The sequence below is a fragment of the Chrysoperla carnea genome, chromosome 2 (genome assembly GCF_905475395.1).
Source record: "Chrysoperla carnea chromosome 2, inChrCarn1.1, whole genome shotgun sequence".
NCBI lineage: Eukaryota > Metazoa > Arthropoda > Insecta > Neuroptera > Chrysopidae > Chrysoperla > Chrysoperla carnea.
The window spans coordinates 44,420,815-44,442,042 of NC_058338.1; the positions used below are offsets into that span (position 1 = coordinate 44,420,815).

The window sequence follows — 21,228 nt, forward strand, 5'->3', positions numbered from 1 at the left end:
GGACAACTTCTGTTGGGTCCACTAGTTATTACAAAAAGAGCAACGTTCAAATAGAAATTTTCCTTTGCGTGATATCAGTCACGAACATGTTCCACTTTTAAGTTTATACATATAATCAAATTTCCCATTTCACATTTCGTATTAGAAAAAATCTCTATTCTGAGTATTTCTAAGGGCAGACTATATTGTGCCAGTCCATCTGTTCTGTTAAACTCACCCGATCTATATAGACAAATCCATTTCAACCTATATAGTTCTCTCATTACATAACATAAAATTGATCAATTCTGATATATGAAATTTGATTTATTTATAACATCACAGATTATTTACCTTTAGGTGATTTTCAACGGGAAAATATATGTGTTAGATTATTATATTAATAGTCAGCTAGTCTACTCTATCTGTGTAATGTGCAGTATGTTTATGTGTGAATGTGTGTATGTTATAAACACCTTGGATCATTTAAAGTGATCAACTTGACATGAAAAGCAATGTTGCCAGAAGATAAAATTTCTTACATTTTGCGTAAATTTTCATTTATTTATGTCACTTGTGTGTAAACAAGTGAAAATTACAAATTTCAAAAAACCTCCGACTAATTTTTATGGTACGGAAACCTAAACTCGCATTTGAAACATATCTAAGAACACTCTCCATTAAATTGCCTTTTTCTTAAGCCTTTTCCAAAATGAGTCGATTTAAATACCATTCGAAGATCAATACCAATTTTCGTTTTTGGGTGCGAAACCCTAAATTCGCACTTGAAACATAGCTAAGAACACTCTCCATTAAATTACCTTTCAAACAAAACCAAAAAATTCAAAATCGGTTAAAAATTCAAAATCCGTTTAGGTGATACGATCGGGTAAATCTACATCTATATTATATCGGTTAAAAATAATAATTTATATTAATAAATATTGAAAACTGGGAGTTGAAACCCGCCGACAGGAATTGGACCCGTTTGCAGTAGTTCCAATTTAAACTACCTGATGGCAATACTTGTACTTACCATTTTTAAAGGCCAATCAAAATATTCAAATTCAAATCTGATAAATCCCGACTACAGGCGATATTATCTCCTACGAATTAAAACAGGAAATGGACCTGCCACTTACCAATTATAAAAATAATAGTAACAGGATCAATATGAAAATTATCACAATGTATTTTTGAGTAAAACAATGTAACTTTTCAGGTATGCCAACGTAACTTTTGATTAAGCCAAGTTGTTAATACCGATGGGAAGTTAATACAGTGTTAAGGCCAGGCGTAGTATTTGAAAATCATTCTAGTCTGAATTCGAGATGAATTTGTAAAGGTCATGCCTAAAAACTCTGCAAAGTTTTTAGAGTCGGTGCTCCTCTTTTATGGGTTCTTGGGAATTTCGTTTATAAAATGACTTTTGTTCGATAAGATCACCCAACTCCTTGGAATTATTTATTTATTATTTTTTTTTTTAATGAACTTAGTCCTTAATGAATATTCAGAAATTTTAAACTTGTTGCGCAATTGAAAATTTTCTAGGCTTTGTCTTTTTGCCAATAAATCTCTTTGCAGACGATCATCTCGCCGGCTATATTTGGTTCCACTTTGAACTTGAACAAACTCGAACAATATTTACCGTTCTACATTCTCGAATATTGTGAAGATACGTAGGTATTTTGGAGATTTGTTAATTGCGTGTTAGATTGCTCATAGTTTGACAAATAGATAACTGTATTATGTAACAAGATGGATACTAATCTAAACTAGGCAATTCAACTTAGCATATGACTACTGTTTTTTAAATGACTTGCTGGTAGGTAAGAATCAGTACTTTTGTAAGATCTAGGCATAGATCTTAGTTTCATTAGGAATAATTTTTTGTAGATTGGTTCAACTTATCGAAATAAAACAGTAACTGGTATATGTATATATTATGTTCGTCGAATGCCATTTGGTTGTAGTACATACTTTGCCAATTATTATTTTGAAATATAAACACGAAATATTGTATGAGTTGTGGATATTAGAATATCGATTGATAACGACAGTGATTTGGTATATCCTGACTCTCCCAAAAGGGCCAGCGGTTAATTTTATGTTTGAATATCGTTGTTATTATAATGTGTTAAATATTGTGCGGGTATTGGTTGGAATTTTATTTATTCATTCACTAACTTGCACAATATTATGAGGAACGCAAAAAAAAGTACATAAGCCAGCCGCCGTAATCTTTCTCGGATAACACTAAAGGACAATTTTTTTTATAATTAATACATTCATTGTTCATAAAGTAAAAGTTTTATATTTGTTGTGAAAACTTTTAAAAACATTTATTTAAAGCGAATTTTTTCAAAATTGCTTCTTAATTCGTTGACACAGTTAACAGGACTATATTACTCTTCATACTTGATACTCGTGATACTCGTGATACGACACGCGACGAAAGTACCGCGACACTTAAAAAAGTGTTGAAACAACACAATTGGACTTTTTTTAATCACAAATAGCTTAGGATAGAAAAATTTTATTATGGAAATTTTTAAAAAACTTTGTTTACAAACATGGACGCTTATGCTAATCAATTTCAAGAGGATTAACTTTTTAAATAATATTCAAATAATCCTATCGATAGTAAATAATTGCATGGTACATAAAATTCGATAAAATTGATGCTGTTGTTGGTATATCCCTAGTTATAAATGAATGATATTTCATACCCTAATCCTGCATATCGTCGGCTTATAACAAGATCACCTATTTCAATTTCATATAAAAATATCGCAAAATTTTTCTAATAACATTTTTATTCGCCATGGGAACTGATTCCAGCGCTGTCTAGTGGTAGAAAATAGAAGCTGTCTATGACAAGTCAAATTTATGTATGGCTATGATTGAATTGTTTATTTATATTTTGATAATGAGTGTAATGAGTGAAAAAAAAATTATTTAAACTATGTCTTTCTACTTGTCTACCTGAAACATTTTTTCTATTTAGTAGGAATAAAAAACCGTTTTGGCGTCGTTTCGATTGACAATTCCAAGCACAATTCAATGCTGGCCATACCTTGGACAGTTCCATTGATCTGTATGCCTCTCTTCACCGATTCGAGCGAAAATATTTTTGCTGAAAATTCTTGGATTTTGTGCTTCATTTTGGTAGTGCAATACTATACATTGAGTATGTAAATATTATTATATTAAAATGTATGTCATTAACACTTCATATACCTATAATATACGTTAAGTTTCCTTAATAAGTTTATATCTATGCCAAAACGTTATGCCATTATTTTATCATATAGCATAAAAAAAAAGATGTATCCGCTGGATGACGTGCTATATATATACAGTGTGTTGTATTTAAGATGAAGGCACCCTCATATTTTCGTTCTTGAGAGGAATAACGATTTGAATATTTCACAGTCATAAAGGATGATGGGTCTCTTTTTTAAGATACTTAACCAAACTTAAAACTCAGTCTACTACAAATTTCGCCTTATCGAAAAAATTAGTAGGAAAATTCATTATTTTGTTGTATATTCACTCAAAATTATTACTAGGTATATTTAAATTTTATAACTTGTATGCTATGGAATAATATAAGGAATTATCTTTTTATTTTTATTATAGTAATTCTATAAAGTATGTAACATTAATTTTCATAATGAAAATAATTCAATGGCTGTAATTGGTGTGATCTAATTAACAAAAAATGGTGTCAATTTTTGCATAGTTCTGAGTTCGAAGAAATAAATTGCCTTAAGTAGATAATGATAGTGCAAATTGAAGAAACTAAAAACGAACATTTTTTGATGGTCGGAAATGGTCTAAAAAAATAGTAAAGTGGCCTAAACCGGTTTTTCGCGTCGAGCATCGTCGGATTGAGTTAAAAATAAAATAAAAATAAAAATAAAAAATCGATGGATTTTTGCAGTTTGTGGTGCCACCGATAGACCAATCGAGTTCATTCGCACCTCATTTTTTCCGTCTTTTTACGGCGCCTAAGCTTATTAGTTTTTTTTTATTTTTAAATCAACGTGACGGTGTCCGACGCGAAAAACCGGTTTAAGCCACTATACCATTGTTTTTGGACACTTTCCCACCATCAAAAAATGTTCGATTTTAGTTTCTTTAATTTGTATCATAATTATCTACTTAAGGCAATTTTTTCTACTTTCTCAACGAAAATTCAATCAGTTGTTTTGATCACATTAGATCTCTAAAAGTAGTTTTCCCCCTATTTGAATATATTTTTCAGTTATTTTTTCTATTCTGACTAGCTATTCGTTTTAGTCCACGTATGCTAACTTCTTAACATGCTTGTCTTATTCTGATACAAAGCTCACCTAAAATTTTTGGTCTTGTTTTATAAACTTGTTTTTTTAAACTTTCAGTCATCATACTGTACGACGAATGTACAAACATTATAATGGTTATTTCTCTAAATAACGAAAAAATATGGAAATGACTTCATCTTAAATGCGACACACTGTATATACCTTTACGTTGCGCTATGTAGGAACGCCTAATATTTTAATAAAAAACAGCCGCGGTTGCAGGATGTCGTTTAGGGAGAGATAATTTCTGTGTAATTTTATATGTTTTCCAGAAAATTCGTTCTAAGTAGACAACTTGCTTTTACCGAATGGTTTTGCTTGCTAATATTCCTGCGTTCCATCTTTTGTTTGTATTCTTTAATCAAATTTTGTGATGTTATTTTTTTATTAATTATTAATTTTGAATAAAACACAAATGCGAAGCATTTGTTGTATAAAAGTGCATAGATCATAGGCTATGAGGGGAGAAATTTCACTCATTATACCCTCTTCCCGCTTGTAACTACGTCCGAATATAAAAAATTTATGCTTTTTTATCACCACAATTTTTATTTATTCATCATAATACACATTTTTTATCCATTAAAAATCTATTTGCATAACATTTCAATATTAAATTTTTGCATGTTCCATGTAATAATAGGTATTTATTACATATTCATAGAAGTGTGTAATTTTTCAAAAATATTATTTGTGTATTATAGATTTAAATGTAATACTATTAGTCTATGGGCTAGAAGTCGGGAGGCTTTTATTTTCATCACAAGGCATGATGCATTCATTTGACCAATGGAAACGTAAATTAAAATTCGAACTTAACCTCCAAATAGGATGCAAAACAATAATGCGTATGGGTTATGCTTTATTACTACTCTGATACACATATCTCAGACATCTATTGGTGGAGAAGCCGGATAAACTTTTTTTCCGACCGTAAATTGAAGAGGTCAGTTAATTGACATTTTTATACTTAAAAAGTATACTAAATACAAGGGTAACAAAAAAAAATTATAAAACCATCGCTTCATTGTTCAAAATTATGTTTTAAATGACAATTTTCATTGTTTTGGAGTTTGTCAACATTTTAAGAATAGTTGCGATCTTTGGCATTTTTATCAACTTTAGGGTCAAAAATAAGCAATTTCTTCCTGAATCTTTTTCTGCTTAAAAAAAGAGTGAAAGGATTTTTTTTAGTGCTTGAAAGTAGGAAGTTTTGTTGACCAGGAATAAAATCAGAGAGAAATTGTTAGGTTTTGATCCTAAATCTAACAGTTTCACGGTCAATGATAAGGTCGCAACACGTTCTAAGGATGTATGAGCACCAGGCAATTTACAATAAAAATCTCGATTTTTTTTTATGAAGTTGTGAAAGATAAAATAAAATAACAATTTATGGTGTATTGGTGTAGCTGAGATTTGTGTAGGTATATTCTAAATAAAATTAAGAGGAAGTTTATACGACGATTTATAATCTAAGCTATTCTATAGATTTCGCTGGTAAGACCCTTACTTTATGAAATGCAAGTATAAGAGAGTACATAAATAACGAATACATGAAGCTTGTTAAAATACTGACCTCTAGCTCTTAGACCATATAGAGGTTGAATTAATTTAAATTCTATCTATCGATCGGACACATGGCAATCAGAGAGACTACAGTACAGTAATTTTCGAAAACGTTTTTCAACGTTAGTAATACCACATTTTAAAAAGCGTTGATGGATATGATTAATACAGGCTGTTCCAGAAACTATTCGCAGTTAGATTATGAAAAAATTTATTTTCTACTATTTTGATTATGAACTTATATATAATTTATTAATGAGAAATTTCAAATTTTGAATGTAAATCATTGGCAATCATGCCTTTGGAAGTAATCAAACTTAAAAACAGTCCATTTTAAATTCCAACAAAATTAACTTACTCCATTTATAACTACTCCATTACTCCAGCTACTCCATTTATAATGAATATTTCCCATTTATTTCAATATAACTACTAGCAGAAAATTTTTCAATCTCCGTCTCAATTCTCATTTTTTACGACATAATTGAGAGAATCGTACAGACCAACGATTAGTAGAAAAATTGATTTTTTTTTGTTTTTCGTGGCGATAGACAGACAGGCGGACAATCGGAAATAGATTACTTAGATCATTTTATGAACACCTATACCAAAATTTTTTTTCGTAGACGCTTAATTTTCAAAATAAAAATTCTTGAAATATTAAAAATGCAATATTCGATTTTTGGAAAAATGTGTTATTTTTTCAATCTCTGTGGGAAATCGCTACGAATTTTGCGCTACGAATTCTTTTTATATAATCATACACTATAGTTTTTTCATATAATAATATAATTATTCATATCATTTTTTCGAAAACTTCCTTTTACAGATCAGCCTCAAGTAAAATGGCCCCCTATAAATTATTTCAACAATATACTTTGTATTATTGGTAGTGAATATTCTAAATATTCTGACAGACGTAAAATTATCCTTTTTAAGAAAGTTGGGTCTTTTAAACAACAACAAAATCAAACATTGATAACGTGAATAACTTATTAGATTTATAATTATAATTAAAAGTTTGTTAAATGTTATTCGATATTGAATAGAAATTAAATTTTCGCAAAGTTGGTTTATTTTAATTATTGGAAGTATTTTTAATGAAGTCTTTTAGTTTACCTTATAGATGGATACAGGCAAACTATAGTTATCATAAAATAATTATTTTCGGGTTTCGTCCTTAAAATATTTTGTTTTAAAGATTTCTAACCAAATTATTCTGTTTTAGAGGTAAGATATAGTTGTGAAAAAGTAAGATTTGACATTTCCGAAGAAGTTTCATGTTTTGAGATCTTTTGAATCAAATTTTCTTATTGCTTTTTGTACTCTTCTTTGTCTCTTAAAACCATTAGGCCTCCCTCATCATTGAAAGGTAAATTCTGTGGGAAAGATTTCCCGTCGTCAGTATTTTTCCGAGAAGATGTCGTCTACATACGGGAGAATAGAAAAGTGGTGTTCATGGAATTTTTTTATCGCTCTGGTCTGAAATCCTGATTCCACCCTAATGAGCGACTCGGTAGCCAAATTGAAAAAAATTGAATTTGCTAGGAATCTCATAATATTTTAATCCTTACCACTTCATGCCTCCCATGGCTGCTATGAAACTTCCAAAAAATAAGTGAACACAACAATTTACCACAAATTCACAAATTTAGTTTATGTGTCCTCATAAATATTATTCTCCAATCTACCAACCACTGTGGGCGCTTATTGCTAAATTTACGACAAATATTAAGAATTATACACAACATAATTAAAACTTTATTCAGAAGCTTTTGTTAATTAAGGAGTTTCAAATGACTTTAAGAGGAGATGAAAATATATATCAATTTGTAATTAAGTACAGAATTAAAGACATTTAAATTGTGGTATTGCCGATTTAAAAAAAAAAAATAAAATAAAACAAAGAATAAGTTGAAAACAAAACAACAAAAAATCAAATTAAATCAAATAAATTAAAAAATTCTTATTTTTTATTATTAAGAATTAACTTTTCTACTTAATATTCCGTTTTTTCCACTGACAATCAGATGATTATAATGGAATATTATATAATACTTTATTATTATTATCATTATTATCTCTTCCTGCCTACATTTTTTTTCCATTCATCGTCATTTCATTCCTTTATTCTTTTAAAAAGGAGACGAGGCTAGGCAAGTATTATTTTTTCAGTTGCCTGTCGTACAGTCTTATTTAATAAAGTAGAACCAAAGTGAAATACAAAATGATAAAGAAGGCTGGTGTTCACGAGCGAAATTGGCCAAAAAGAAGAAAAAACGTTAAGATGTAGGGTAAAACGTAGGGTAATTTGGATAGGTATTTATTTTCTACCTGTTCTGGATACGTTTATTTTTTCGAAAATTCTGTTAATTTTCTCAATTTTCATTGTTCACAGGTACTTTTTCTTATTCCACTGTACCTGGATGTGAATAATGAAAAACTTGGAAAATATACAGTTTTATGCTAATCAAAGAATGATTTCATGCCAATCAAAAATGGGTATAGCCTTAACGTAAAAAATTTTTGAATGCCAAAATGAAGACATATAGACGATTATTTTTTTGGAACTTTGGAGGAATCAGAAACAGTATGTCCATCAAAATTTACATTTCTTCTCCTAACAGAAATTATTTTAGCCTAGGTAACTATATACAAAATTAACTATAAAGAAAAGATAAAACTATCCACACAGATAAATATTTTTTAAGATGAAGATTGAGCTGAGCTCGGTAATCCTGATTCAATCTTTAATATCTTTAGTATTTTGATATGTATTGCAAATTTTGATTGAAATTGGTCAAAGGATCAAATAAACTATATCAATTTATACTGTCAATAAAAGTTTGTTAATATGGTCAATAAACATTGAAAAACTAGGTACATTTATCTCAGACTATCATTCATTTAGCTTAATTGTATACAAGCGAAATATAGTGCTACATTATTAGCAAGTAACATGTATACCGCCGTAGTCTTCGCCGTAGTTTTTCCCAGTTAAAATTGCCCAGCGCCGCAGATAGATAATTGTCAGTATAGTATTATCATAGAAATTGGATTATCATTCTTTCTGAGGTTCAATTTTTATTGTCAATATCAAAAAAAATATTTTAGTTTTCATCAAACTAAACCATCAATATTCTACACACACAATCTATAACATAAGGGTAGGTTCTGCACTCGGTATCCACTTAAATATGGAAAAAAACCCTTTTTGCACATTTCTTGATTAGAGTAGAAAATAAAAATTAATTACTTCTACATAAATGTTTGAATGTAAATTTGATAATTTCGTTACAAAAACTGTGAACAGCTGAATACAACTAATTCCAGGTTTGCTAATTTATTTATGAAATGGGTAGGATTAGATTTTTCATTGTGTATTATTTTATGTATATTTACGTTTTAATAGAATGTCAAAAGATAATAGATTATATTTAATTTCTGTTAAGTTTTTAAGTATTCTATGCGGATAAACATTATTATATATATATGTACATTGTACAAGAAGGCTATTGTAAATAAAAAGGCCTGTGTTGATGTGATGTATATTATTGGTGTGTATTGTTGTATTTGACATTCTAATGTCGAAAATAACAACAATATAATGTAAAAAATTATATGTGTACAATGTGATTCAATAAATCTGGATAACTGCAAAAATCTCGACATCATTATTTATTAAAAAATCGATCATTGGTAGTGTTTTATTCTCCACTTACGTAGCATATAGTCCGTTTAGATTCGATAAAAATCATTCATTGGTTGCTTTTTTTTTGTTTCCAAGATGTGTATTTTAAATCCTCGAACCAAAAAAGGGTTGTTTTATGTTTGACCACTATCTCTGTGTGTATATGCCTGTCTGCCTGCCTGCCTGAGAGATTTCTTTGCCAAGTTTCAAGTAGGAGTTTACGATTCCGTACCCAGAACAAGTAAAAAATAGGCGATATCCTCAAAATCGGTTCAGTTTGGAGAAGGCTCTAAGAGAAAAGGTAATTTAATAGTGAGTATGCTTAGATATGTTTCAAGTGTGAGTTTACGATTCCTTACCCAAAAAAATTGCAGGGGTTATTTAATTTAAAAAAAATTTTGGACAACCTAAAAAGGTAACGTTTTGAACTGTCAAAAATTTTAGTGTTAAACTTTTTAAATGGAAAATGATCTGCAGATAATTTTGCAAGCTTCATATTTTGTTATGCTCACGAGCCCCCAAAATGCTTTCAGCAAAAAAACACAAGGAAAATTTCGGCCAAAATCAGGCGTTGATCTTTACGACGTGCGAAAGTTATACGGTGGATTTTTTTGCTGGAATCTAGAAATAGAAGTATAGTAGAGATGGTAAATAATCATTTGGATTTTTGCTGTGAGATCTTCCGTTTTTCTCGAATATATACATGTATAAAAGTATATATATATATTATATATATATATATATATATATATATATATATATATATATATATGTATATATATATATATATATATTATATATATATATATATATATATATATATATATATATATATATATATATATATATATATATATATATATATATATATATATATATATATATATGTCAATAATGTATTGCAATTTCTGTCAGACTGTAAACTGATTACAAAAAACCACTCCAACTAGAGCTAACTCAAAACCTTTTAGCGAAATCCACTCAATTCTTTATGTTTAGTTGGTCTTGGTTGGTTTAGTCGAGTAAGCACGGGTTGGGTTGGTTTTTGCACTTTTTTGGTAGTAAAATTTACAATTATACTTGTTAGTTTACAATTTCACGAAAATTACGCTATTACGATAACATACATAATATTATACACACACAGTCACACTGTCTGTCTGTCTGTCGTATCGTAGCCCCTAAACCTGGTATTTTTGAAAGTTAATCTAATAGAGATGAATTCTTAGCTATGTTTTCGGAAAATAGAGTTGGAGGGAGCTACAACAAAAAATCGCATTTGTCGGGGTAGTAAATATTTCAGATAAATTGAATATTCTTTTATGCGGAATCCAAGTTTAACTTTCACTTAGTAACTAAAGTAACTCTTAGACGAACTAAAATTATTTCTAAAACTAAAACTTTATCTTCTTTTTTCTGTCTGAAACTGTGGGGGGGGGATGTTAAAAATTATAAATTATAATATTTTTTCTACATAGGTTTGCAGATGAAGCTTATTATTCTATACGTAGGATTTAGCCACATAAGCCACATTAAAATTTGTATTTTTATAAATGACACCATTTGTTAACGAGTACCCGGACTAGGTTTAGAGAGGATATTTTTATGCACCAAACACATTATGCACCATCAAACAAAATATTATTTTGCATATATGTAGTGTCCGTTCTTAAGATAAAGTTTTCAAAAGCAATTAAAGTGGATGTATTTTAAGTTTCTGCAACATGTCACAGAACGATCATTCATGTGGTTACGATAACTTTTATGGTGTGTAGGTTAAATATCGGTGTTGTTCTTTACCAAATGTTTTATTAACTTTTGTTTTGAAAATGAATTAAAAATTTATTTTAAAAGATAATAACTCATTTATTTGCCGCCCTATTAGCTCAGTTGGTTAAGGCGTAACCAATTCCGTACGCGATATGCATAGGGTAGCGGATTCGATTCCTGCCGTCGCAACAAAATTAATTTAATTAATAGTTGTGATGGGCTGGTGTAGTGCATGGTATATGCACGAAGGAGGTGCACTCAGCCTTTGAAATTGAGGAACTGATAAATGAAATTATCAGCGGAAAGGTGGTAAAACACATATATGGTATTACAATGGGCTCTATAGCCTAAGTGTGTCGTTCGTGGACAGCCAATATAACCTAACCTTACCTAACTCATTTATTTATTTCCCCACGCTTTGCCTCATCTTTCAATATTTATAAATTATCAAATAACTAACATCAGGTATGTCATATTGCCCGCAACTCTAAAAAAAGAAAATTTCAAAACATTAACTAAATTATAAAACCAATTTTTAGTCTAACTCCATTTGTTGAACGACATATGGCGCCTGAAGATGGAGGATTCCTTCGAATTGGACTAAAAAATTTAAGGCTACTTTATTCAGGCAATTATATCATCCTTAGAAAAGCAATCTAAATGTCCATATTTGACAATAAATCAGTAATTATTGAGTTAAGAGTACTGTTTTTTGTGATTAAATGCAAATTTTGTTTGTACTTCGATAAGTCGAATATAATTAAAGGCGCGAATCTTTCGTCCCATGAATAAAAACGCAGGATTTCTTTATGAAGGATAAGTTATTCCTTCAATAACTCTGGAAAAATCCAGCATCGCATTAAAAATAGATATAAGGACAAACTTACTATCTCACGACCAGCACCATAATCAGAGCTATTATTGAGAAAGATTAACAGGTTTGATTTCTTTTCAGTCATTACTTAAAATTTTCTTTTGAATAGGCTTGGTTTTGTTAATATTAAATACTCCTGTAAGTCAAATATTTTCCGAGAATTTTCTTTGTACATCAGCATTTTCTATTATATGTTAAAGAAAAGAAAAACAACAGCGTTTTTCTTATCATTATATTATTGATATAGGGGAACTTTATTACAAGTTTTGCTTCTTGCTGTTTTACTCACATTCTGCAAGAGTTGTAGGCTGGGTGCTCATCAGCATACATTGTCGTGGATAAATAAACCTCTAGAAATTTGTGTGTGGATAATTATTACTCCCACAGGCTTCAATTTGCCAAAATCTGCTTTTCTGCTTAATCCATTAGGACGAGAATTGAGTTGCTAATGAAAATTCGTTTTGTTGAGTAGCGGCGATTCTTTTTTATTCAGTATCATACAAAACAATTTTTGGATTTGTTACAAGCGATATCCTTCAATATCGATATCCTTCAAATTGAATCCTGTCAAAAAGAAAGCATCACTAACAAGAATTTATTTTGACGATAAATGTCGTTGGCATACACAAAGTTGTAGAGACGAATATATTAATGACAATGCATGCTGATAGGCACCGGGACTATTGGCTGTGAAGGTATCATATTCATTTCTGTAATATGTATACCATATATAACTTTGATGATTTTGATAAATGGAAAATGTCAAATAAAAAAGTCTTTGTTCTAACCGGTTTTGTGATAAAATTTTAATATTGCAACTTTAATGTCTATGAAGTTTGTAGATTAGATTGTTGCCGAAGCAGAATTTGTTCGAGTGCATTTAATTTTTCATTAACTAAATCTATCGGACTAAAAGAAGAAAATTATGTTTGATATGTCCTAGTGAGGGATTCATGTTGTTGCACTGTGAAATAGAAATCAACAAAAACAAGAACGAGAGGTGTCGCAGGACACCCGATAGGAACTATATTCTATTCGTATCTGGTACATTATAAATGTAGCGCTTACTTTTTTTATTTACAAGATATTTTTCTGAAAATTTAAGATATTAATTTTAGAAGTCAATTCTTTAAACCATTTAAATTTACAACTACCTTTATTTTTTACTGTATGAATTAATTGTAATATTAGTTTAAAAAAGACATACTTCTGATTAAGTAGCCAACCCAACATGTGCGTACATTACAATTGATTTGATCAGGATATTTAATATAACATAACATAAAAATTTCATTGTACTTACTTTAAATTATCTCTGTTATTTTAACTTCTGATAATTTTGACAACTCAATTTTTAAAAATAATAAAACATAAAACTTTGTCAAAAAATACAAATTGACAAATCTTTTTTCATTTTCTCAAAATTCATGGCAAGCTGAATCGATTAAAAAAGTTTGAGTTTCCTTGGTAATGTTTTTGGTGTCGTTTTCTTTGTTGCACTTTTTTTGGTTTTACCTACCAACTAGCAAACAAATCAGAACGACAACGTGTGATAAGGAACATAGTTCCAAAAATTTAACAAAGGCAATTGGAAACCTGAACCAAATTATAAGACGACAAATCCATATCGGTTGAATATAATAGTAAAATTTTTGAATTACTGCGTGTAATATAATATGAGTATTTCAAATTTGAGTTTTGAATTTGAATTCGAATTAATATTGTTATTAGAATTACTCATGGCTATATTTTCTTAGGTTTGCAGTAAAACCAATACTTTTACATGAATAAAATAAAAACGTTTTCTCCCATAAAATGTCATTACCCTCTTATATAAAAATGCACGTCACCATCCCTTTAAAATAAAATATACAACATTAGTTCCGGAAACCCGAGAATTATTATCGTAATTAGTTTTGAAGAAAAAAAATGAATCGAATATTGTATGTGATTGGATAACTCACTAGTCATCATCATAAACATGCTATGGGATGGAGAAACAGTGTGCCTCCAAAGGGATTTGAATAATCTAATTTCACCCTCTACCATCGTAAACATATTGAGTGTACGTTAAAGACGTGGAAAAAATTAATATGTGGTTATATTTTATAAAAACTACTTCCCGTAGTGTTTTTTTTTTTTTGTATTTTGCTTTACCCAGGTTTTTGCTTCGTACGAAGTATAATTATAGGTAAATGAAGTGAAGAATAAATTTATTGTACATAGAATCTAATATTATAATGGAAAACCTATAATAACATTTTAAAACCGTAGAATTAACTGAGTGAAAAGAGAAGTGTGTGATTTTGAAAACACTGTAACACAAAAAAACATCAATTGCTCCATATTATTTTTTTGACATCTTAAAATGCTTAAAAGAAATTAAGAAACAATTTAACAATTTACTTTTTATAATTTACAATTCATAATGCTTTTTACGTAGGTATTTTATGTAATTTTTTCAATGCTTCTTAAGTATTCGAAAATGGTGAACAAATAATTCTAATAATTGAGAACTTAGTAATCTCAAAAAATTAATTCACTAACTATTATATCTTTATACACACGTATTGTTTCTTTTAATGCAAGAAATCCATGAAGCTCTATTTAGTGGAAGTTCATAACAGGTAGATTGTTATTTTTCACAAACGTATTTACATCCTGTATACTTAATAAATAATAGTAAAAGAATAATCCACACTTACATTGTACATCAAGTAACAAAGACGCTTGTAATGGTATGTTGTTGAGTGTCATATGATGTACCAAACACGATATTGTTGCATTATGATGTGCACGTAATACACGTAATTTTGCTTCACTTATTACACCATTATTATGATCAACATTAGAACGTTGTTCAATGTTGCCAACTTCAATTATATCCTTGTCAATCACTGTTAAATTTAATACTTGAACCTGTAAAAAAAGAAAGAAAAAAATTATTGGGGGATGAAAAAATACTAGGTACAACAAATGTAATTGTGTACCTACGTAGATAGAAATTATTGAGCAAAAATATTACATGTGATGTCATTTTTATTTTATTTAAGTAAAAAAATTGACTCGATAAAATTATCTTGGCTGTTACCGATGAACTAATTTAGACTTATAAGAACTAAAGGTTGTAGTGTACATTTTCTGAAATTATTCTTTCATATAGCTAAAAATTCGTTCAGACTATCTTTCTATTAAATTAAGAAAAAAAGGAAATATCAATAAATTAAACAAAAAATTTTTCAGTCCCACAACTTAATTGCAGCTCTCTGAAAATCTCTATTACTCAATGTTGTTGGACTCCCAAGTAACTTCGTATTGACAAATCTTTAACGATGAAAAAATATTTCTAGATAATATATAACTTTCTTCATTACTAAAATAGTACTATTATTCCCCTTATAAAAAATTCTAGAGAAAACTGATATATTTTACTAATTTTTTGGAGATAAATTATAGATTTTTGTGGTTGCTCATTAATCTCCAGAAACCTTTGTAGATATACCAGTTTTTGGTTTTTAATATTTTGTTTTTGTTTGTTTTTTACGCAGTTTTAAAGAAGGTGAAGGCTTATTTCTAATTTTTATTTTTTTTCTGAAGAAAATGAACTCTTTATATGAAAGAGAGTTTTTATACGCTCTTCGTCGAAAGGTAAAACACTAATATTATAAACTAAAAAAAGTATGGAAAAAACTTCTTTTCATGCCGTGATCCAAACTCTGATTCATTTCACTATTCTAGCGGAATGTTTCTTATTAACTTAACTATCTCCCAAACGATATTGTGCACCATGTGTCAATATTTAGCTTTGGCATCTATCGTAATGTAAAAGTTGAAGCCAATTTTACACTGAAGATCGGACTTTGAGTTAATGATTGAAGCAAAAATTGAATTGAATTAGCCTGAAAGACCACTTTCTAACTGCTTTAAAAAATTCAGCTTATTTAAACTGCTTTCTTTTTTTTTTGTATAGTTATGAATTAATCCACGAATATATATTTTTACGGGGATTTTGATTGAATAATTACGGCAAAATGATATCAAAACCACAGATCACTAATTATGACAACATTTTTCTATTAAATATCATATTGTTAAACATAAATTTTGGCAATCCTCTACATATAGTTGAAACTTTAATTGTGTTGTTTCTTTTTGTACTACAAATTCTTCATTCTACCAAATTACATTGAAATTGTATGATCTCGAAAATATGAGTAATTAAATAGAAATTTAATTAACTACAACTGTAATAAATTGTACAGAATAAAAGAATACAACTAAGTAGCTTCAAAGTGTAAAATAATTCTTGAAAATTGTAAGAAAAAAGTTTTCATGGAACTTCTTTTGAAGAAAAGAAACAATTAATAAAATAACGATAAAAAACTCTTCATTAAAAATCATAAATTTCTCTTTATATTTCATAGTTTCATAAATATATTGTAAACAAAAATATACTGACTATCTCAAAAAATGAAATACGAATAAAAATATCTGATTTGTAGATTTAAAATTCTTATGCCACTAAATTTTCATTTGCATCCTATTGTAATGATATTCTTATGTACTCATCTCTCGTCTCACCTCGAATCTATCAATTATACTATATTATATAGTAATTTCTTGACTACTACCTCTTTTAAATTTCCTTATAATATTCTTGGAGAAGTTTCAAACTTTAATGTAGTTTCAAACTTTACTTAACGTAAATAAAATCAGTAGCTCATTTTGTAAAGAAACGTGAAAGGTAAGATAAGGTCGTAAGCCCTGTCATGAACAATTTTAGGGCTATATTTGAAAAAAATTAAGTAAAAATTAAGCTTTTTTACATAAAAGTAAAGTAAACTACGAACTTGACCTCTACGACCTCAAGTCCGTCGACGTCAAAGCTCTCCTGCTGTTCTTAAACAGCTCCAAATAATTCATGGGGTAATGGCCGGGGGTAGGCCAACCCTTTTCGGTATCACAACGAACCCTATGGTCTAAGTGTGTCCCACCCCAGGACAACCACTCTAACCTTACCTAACCTAAGCAACTCCTGAACGAACTCTTCGTGAATTTTTAATAGAACATTATTCTAATTCCAATCGTGCTCCATGTAGTTCCATTAAATGAAAATTTATTTTATTTTAAAAGTGATGTAAAAATATACACAATTAAATGCTTTTAATGAGAAAACATAGTAAATTTGTGTATTATATCCTTAATTTCAACATTGAAAATACGACATTTTTTCTCTGTTTCTATAAAATTTTACGATAATGTACATTTCATTTGTGTAAATGAAAACATATAAAACTTGTTTTTGCGAACAAAAAGAAAGTTCAAGGAAAATTATGATTTTTCTTCATTCGTCAGTAACATAAATATTATTATTTGATGATCAATTTTTATTTCGATGATTAAATGTTGAAAATCGTCATAAAAAAAGATAATAAAAATATTATTCATTTTTACTCCTGTTTTTATAGATGTAGAAATCTTGAAACAACTTCATTTCACACGGCTCCAAAATTGCATATTTTTTTTCTTTTTTATTCATGAAATTTTTAAAGATGCAAACCAGACTACTCGGACCTTAAAAGAAAATTTAAAGGTTTTGTTCTTACCAAGAGAACAATCTTTCTGAATACAGTCCTAAAACATCGAGTTTTCTTCCTGTGAATAAAATAGCAGGAAGGAATTTTCTTCACTCTCCCGATTGGGTATTTATGGATAAATATTTAAAAATTTGAGTATAGCAATTTACCATTAATTTTTTAGGCGTATATAATGCAGCGATAGGGTCCCGAACATGTGTGGTTTTGTTGGCCATGTTTAAACCAAAATAAAAAATTCAAATTTAAAGATAACCTAGTTCTTGGAGACGTAATCTACTCATCAAGAAATATCAGAAATCATGATTTGAGAAATTTTTACCGAAAGCCATTTTGCGTAGGGATTGATTGATTATTTATTTATTAATTTTAAGTCGCGTTTTAACGTCGAGATTATTACTACTATTTACAAAAGTATAATTGACTAAACCTTATTCAATAAATTTACACTTTTGAGAAGGCAGATGGATCGAAGACATTGCTGCTGATTATTGAAAATTATTTTGATATCGTTTGACAGACTACTCTTCTTTGTTGTTGAACATGCCCCTGGACTTGTTTTTGTAATCAGGTGGGTGTGAGTGAGTTTGGTGTGTCCAATTTTCATCTGGTGATCAAAACCTTGTTCCGTCTGCCAATTGTGGGGATCTAGTTAAAGACACTCTCATCTACCTCTTGCAGTTTGGTTCCGCCCGAGTTGCTTTGCGTTGAAGATGGTTGGCCAATGACAATAACTATCAAAATATTTGCGATTATAGAAAAAGTATAAAAATAGCGAAACAAAAATATAGTTTTTGTACAAATTTCTACGGTCGCTGACCCAGACGTTAAAAGCGACCTTAAATAAAATTAAAAATAATAAAAATAATAATAGAGTTTTCAATAATTAAATGATTTATAAACTTAGTTTCATAATTGAACTGACAATGAAAATTTTAAAGTATTATATAATGGAAGTTAAAATGATGTTTTATAATTATGTGATATATTTTATTTTTCATAAAATATTATTTTATAAGAATAAACCGGACGAATGAGAATATAGCATACATAGATCAATCGATTTCTGAAGATAGTCATCGACTATAAAGTTAAGTTAGTTAAATTACTATAAATAAAATTTATATAAAGCAAGATTGAAGATTATATCCGATATATTTATATAATACGTGTATAAGTAATAACATTTCATATTTAATGGTACCTACGTTGTAGTATTCTTTGTACTCAGGGATTGTTCACTATTTTCAGTGAATGAATATTTCTTTGTTTGATCAAAACCAATTAACAGACTAACAATTCACGACTCCGAAATTTTCTTAAAATTTATAACAACGTCAGAAAGAAACGGTCCGAAACATATTATATATTATTCTTGTAATATTTTTATTGAAATTTTGGGTAGGGTTGATTTGACCACTTTTGACGTTTTCATCCCTTCCAGCTAAACGGCTCCAAGGGGCGGGATGCCAGAGGGGAGTTAAATCAAACGTAGGACCTTGTTGATATAAACCCAGATACGAAGTTTCGCTGCCGTCCCCTCAGCCTCTCTCTAGAAAATGCCATTTTAGTGTATTTGGAAAGGTTTTCCCTAGGGTGTGGACCTTCTCGAATTTTCTCGGATATGTGGCTTTTGCCAATCCTAGAAATCCTAGAAACACCTTAAGGTCTATCGTTGTGCCAAGTTTAATCGAAATCGTTAGAGCTATTTTTGAGAAAACCCTCAAAAATTCTGTTTTGGCCTAGAGGGAAGTACCCTTGGAAAAAGGCCTAGGGAAAAAATGGTCTGGAGTTATGACCAAACTGAATCTATGTACCGAGTTTGAGAAAAATCGGTTGAAAATTGAAGGCTCCAGCTTGGTAACAGACATACCGACATACCGACGGACGCAACTTTTTTTAAAAACCACTTTTTTGGAATCAAGGACCCTCAAAACGTGTATTTCCGTTGAAACCCCGATATTGATATTTTATTTCGATCGCAATACTTTATTATATTTATAATATAATAATAGTAAAAAGTTAAATAAAGTCAGTAAAACATTTAGCCATGCTCATCCTTACAAAAATATTGTCTCCAAAGTATCTTTATAGTTTATTTTTATTCAAGACCCATTTGTTCTGTTATAGTGCGCCATATCCTACCGATTTCTCATTTATCTAATTCATTTATTTTCTGCCGACGTAATTATTTTCTACCAATATTAATCATACTTTTCCTGGCCGTTTCCTGGGCGTTTCACAAAAATGTTTGGACAACATTGTTATTGAATTTATAAAAAAAAAAATTTTTAAATATCGGAAAAAAAGATTATCAAATTTTTGCAACTAATAATATATTTGTGATACTTCAAAAACCGGAGGAGAAGTATAGTCGTCATTTCATTATGGAATTTATTAAAAATGTAATATATTATTTCTGTTCCACTCTGTAAATAAATAAAATGAAATATCTGTTTGAAAAATACTTACCGACATATCTGGACCGTCGATGGCGGTAGATGGTGTTGGTGCTATTGACAAGTCCCATGTTAAACGTGGTTTGGGATTACCACCCTCTACAATACATTGAATATCCAGTTCTGTGCTTTCTTTTACCGGAACGAATAAGTTTCCTGGATCTAATCGACGGTTGTCAATTAAGAGATACGGTTTGCGGGGTTGTTCTGTAACGGAAACATTTTCAAATTGAATTTTCATTTTTCTATACATACATATAATACTTTATACATTTTATAAACAATTTTTATACATTTTTTTCATACAGTGTGTCAATCTATTGGTGTTTTTTACAAAATAGAAGAGGATACTTTGTAATCGATGAATCACCTATCGTTATCTTGATGGGTGAAATTTTAAATAATGTTTAAAATTATAGAAATATTATTAACAAAAATTTATTCTACCCAAGTCAAATATTGATATCGATAAATCTCAAATATTATTATTACTTTTTGATTTTGTTTACTTTTAATCATGTATACGATATTTATTTACATCATGGCCTCTCGATTATAATTGATGATTTTTAATATGATACATACAGCGTAAACTAAATATTGACAAATATCTTGTCTAGTAAACTTAATTAAAGAGAATTGAAAAAAATACACTCGAACCAGAACTTCTTGGATTCATGTCAAGCTCCCTACCAATGTCTAGAACTCGAATAGTCCTGTGCCTAAAACTTGAATAGCCTAATTGGTAGGGCGCTTGACATGAATCCAAGAAGTCCGGGTTCGACTCATGGTGCGAGTGTATTTTCTTTAATTCTCTTTAATCTCAAATATTACTTTCAGATTTACCTTAGCTCCTTTCATTGTTGAATCTTACCGAGACAACGAAAAACGAAATTTTCAGTGATGTTTGACCTACCCTTCTTCTCCATGGGATATTTTGAAACAA

General features: G+C 29.4%; 1 protein-coding gene across 1 annotated transcript in view; it reads right to left on the reverse strand.

Annotated features, from left to right (window-relative positions):
• The window catches only part of LOC123292718, a 389,066-nt gene that overhangs the window by 82,396 nt on the left and 285,442 nt on the right, over positions 1-21,228 (reverse strand). Inside the window, exons 6-7 of the mRNA XM_044873432.1 lie at positions 20,296-20,489; positions 14,935-15,148 (exon numbers count right to left, since the gene is read on the reverse strand). Coding sequence (XP_044729367.1) covers positions 14,935-15,148; positions 20,296-20,489 — 408 coding nt within the window. The remainder of the gene's footprint in view (positions 1-14,934; positions 15,149-20,295; positions 20,490-21,228) is intronic.